General features: G+C 35.6%; 1 protein-coding gene across 2 annotated transcripts in view; it reads left to right on the top strand.

The window, feature by feature from the left end:
* LOC107486147 (uncharacterized) overlaps positions 1-3,262 on the top strand; it is a 4,065-nt gene extending 803 nt beyond the window's left edge. For both annotated transcript variants that reach the window (XM_016106699.3, XM_016106697.3), the window contains exons 3-7: positions 98-993; positions 1,104-1,411; positions 1,501-1,557; positions 1,833-2,257; positions 2,749-3,262. In XM_016106699.3, coding sequence (XP_015962185.1) covers positions 209-993; positions 1,104-1,411; positions 1,501-1,557; positions 1,833-2,257; positions 2,749-3,027 — 1,854 coding nt within the window. In that variant the 5' untranslated portion in view covers positions 98-208 and the 3' untranslated portion in view covers positions 3,028-3,262. The remainder of the gene's footprint in view (positions 1-97; positions 994-1,103; positions 1,412-1,500; positions 1,558-1,832; positions 2,258-2,748) is intronic.
* Positions 3,263-3,293: the final 31 nt, after the last annotated feature.

Raw genomic sequence — 3,293 nt, 5'->3', positions numbered from 1 at the left:
AACTGTTTTTCTTTTTTTTTTTCCCTGTTTATTTTTTATTTTTTAAAATTCATGGTTAAAAAATATCTCAATTTTTAAAATATTTTTCCCTTTTAAGATGATGTGAAGGAAACATTGAATAAATCATTTTGAGACACGGGAAAACAGAAAGCAGCATTTTCTGTAGTTGAATTTGAGACAGGGGAAAACAGAAAGCAGCATTTTCTGAATGCCTCCAGCTCCAATTACAAATTCATCTTGCGTGGTATCTGAAGAGCGAGGAGGATTGCATGACGGAAAGATGAGCCTGGACTTAGTGCAGAATGTGAATGTGAATGTCAAGTTAGGAGAAGCTGCTCCAAAAGAAGTACAAGTTTTGATTAGTAAGGAAAGCGTAACTATACCTACGCAGAATGTTAATGGAAAGTCAGAAGAAGCTGTTCCACAAGAGATACAAGTTGTGGATAGTAAGGAGAACATAACTATGCCTATGCAGAATGTTAATGGAAAGTCAGAAGAAGCTGTTCCACTAGAGATTCAAGAAGAAGCTGTTCCACTAGAGATTCAAGAAGAAGCTGTTCCACTAGAGATTCAAGTTGTGGATAGTAAGGAGAATATAGTTATACCTACAGAGAATGTAAATGGCAAGCATGAAGAAGCTGCTCTACAAGAAGTACAAGCTGCAGTTAGTAAGGAGAGTGTAGCTATACCTGTCGCCACATCTTCAGTATCTGAACAAACTGTGGTTCTGCATCCTGGAAAAAGAATTGAAAAAACTCCTATGACCATTGGAAATGAGGAGGACATACAAGTTAATATAATTGGGATTGGTGGCATGAATTCCGGCAAGGTGGTGGAAGATGCCTCGGAGGATTGCAATGACACTGAGCTTTCCAGTTCCAGTTCTTTTGGTGACACAGGATCTTGTGAAGAGATTGACTCCAGCTCAGGACTGAGTGATGATGAAATGGAATCACCGATGGGTGATGATTGGGGAGAACCACTTCTAATAAGGTATGTTTCTGGTGTGTTAATTGCAGTTTGTTTTTTTCTTTAAGAATGTCAATTGCTCATGTCTTGCAATAACAAGTTTGAACTTACACTCTTAAGTATTAAACATTCAGAAAGAAAAAGGTTACGAGTCATTGGAGGAGCTTCATTCGCCCTCTTATGTGGCGCTGTAAGTGGCTAGAATTGCAAATGAGAAAGCTTCATTCCCAGGAAGTTAAATATCAAAGAGAACTTGCATCATACAATTATAAGAAACAGCTTGAGTTTTCAAAGTATGCAGTAGATGGTTTTGATGTCAAGTCAATACCTATATCTACTGGCATTCATAGGAATAAAGTTATGAGGAGGAAGAAAAGGAAGCGAGCTGAAGAATCTGATTTATCATCTTATGTATCTAATCATAATATATTCTCCTACTATGGTATGCATTTTCTGCTTGATTTATTTTGCTCAATGTTTTTCTCTTCTATAATTATATAATTTTTTCTCGCTATTTTTTCCATTTTCCAGAGAACAAAGATCTCCCTGATGGTTCTTGTATGGAAGATCTTCGTTGTGTTTCCATAAGTGAGTTGCAGTATTATACATAGTGCTTTTTTAAAAAAAAAAAAACTGTAAATAGCAAAATCTATCTCACCATTAAAGTGAATCAAACAACTGTAAATAGCAAATCTATCTCACCATTAAAGTGAGTCAAACAATGTGAAGGAATTACATATAGGGGTTTCCTCTGTGTATTAACAAATTATTATATGACATTATTATGAAATAAGTTTTGATTAATTAATTCCATGATGTATGAGATTATAAATTTTCAATTTATGTTGTGTCAATGATATCAGGAGGTAATGATGATAACATTGAGGAGTCCATATTTAGTGACATGTGGTATTCCATAGATCGTGAAGATATTGATAAATCATTGGAGGACATATTTCAAAAGATCGCAACAGTAGAGTTACAAGTTCAGAAATTGAGAACTCGGATTGACAATGTGGTTAGTGAAAATCCAGGAAAGTTCTGTTCTGTAACTCAACTGAGCATGGTTGGGCCCTCTGATGGACTTAAAAGTTTGGATCGTAAAGTTGCTTCTTTTGCTGGTAGTGAAAACATATTCCCAGTTGGTGTTGTTCATGGTTCTTCTCAGATTAAATCTGAGTTACACGTGGAAGATGTACTTATGCCTGGAAATACATCAACTCGTGAAGGGATAACTCCATTTATCGAAACAACCAATCAGCCTCATGTTGAGGGTCTGCAGGAAAGTGTGAGTTTTTATTTTCGTATGAAATTTTAGTTTATGTTGGTCGTGAACGTGTGAAATGTTAGTGAACAATTGCATTGGCTAACGTTAAAAACTTATAACGATGTTCTCTGATCTGTTATACCACCATCATGAAGGAAGTTAACAATAATTGAGATGTCATATAAATTTTATCATCGAGTTTAACATTGTTCTCAGCTTGTTATCCAGTTTATAATGGAATATTGAAGCATAGAACCTTCTCTTTTTTTTTTATTGTTTTTCCCCAAATGGATTTCCTTGGTTATGGTTTGTAAGATTATTATCATTATTTAAATGCTCGCATTTAGTATAATGTTTACATGTGAATATTCTTGACCTGCAATGTACCTGCTGTGCTATATATTGGAATGTTTGTTATGGTAATCTCTGTAACACCATACTCTGACGTTAATTATATTTTGAAATTGTGAGTTAACAAGAACTATAATAGTAACTTGTTTTCTTGAATGTAGGGCGATGACGAAGTTCTCATACAAGATCGGGCAGCTAATGAAAAGTTGTATGATCTTGTAATCGCTAGAAAGCGGCTTGGGGGGAAAACCAAGGGACAAGATGAGGAACAGAAATCCACTTCCCTGGCTCAGGTTTCAGAACCTGACTCAGCCACTGGGAATACTGTAAATAATGGGAAATCTGCTTTGAAAGCATGTTCTACGTCAAAGTCAAGTTCCCCTAGGAACAAAAGGAGAAAGCAGAAGAAATCCGGCTCAAAGAGCAGGAGCCGGAGATAGTTCGGTTGAGCTGAATCTGCAAAAATGTTATTATTTTGCAATGCAGATAGAGGAACTGGGAATTTCTCAAAAAATTTTGCACAAAAGACTGAAATCTTCCAGTGTAAATTCTGCTTCTTGTTTATACATGCTTTTTCATAATTCAAGAAATGGTTTCAGGATGATTACTTGTGTAGCTTACCATATTCTTGATAGGAAGCTTTTATTTTAATTTATTGGAGAATTCTTTTTCAAGGGATGAGGTGCATGACTCATCATATGCGAGT

Source organism: Arachis duranensis, chromosome 4 (genome assembly GCF_000817695.3).
Source record: "Arachis duranensis cultivar V14167 chromosome 4, aradu.V14167.gnm2.J7QH, whole genome shotgun sequence".
Classification (NCBI taxonomy): Eukaryota; Viridiplantae; Streptophyta; class Magnoliopsida; order Fabales; family Fabaceae; genus Arachis; species Arachis duranensis.
The sequence above is the reverse complement of the archived record's forward strand: the minus strand, read 5'-3'. Positions and strand labels throughout refer to the sequence as shown.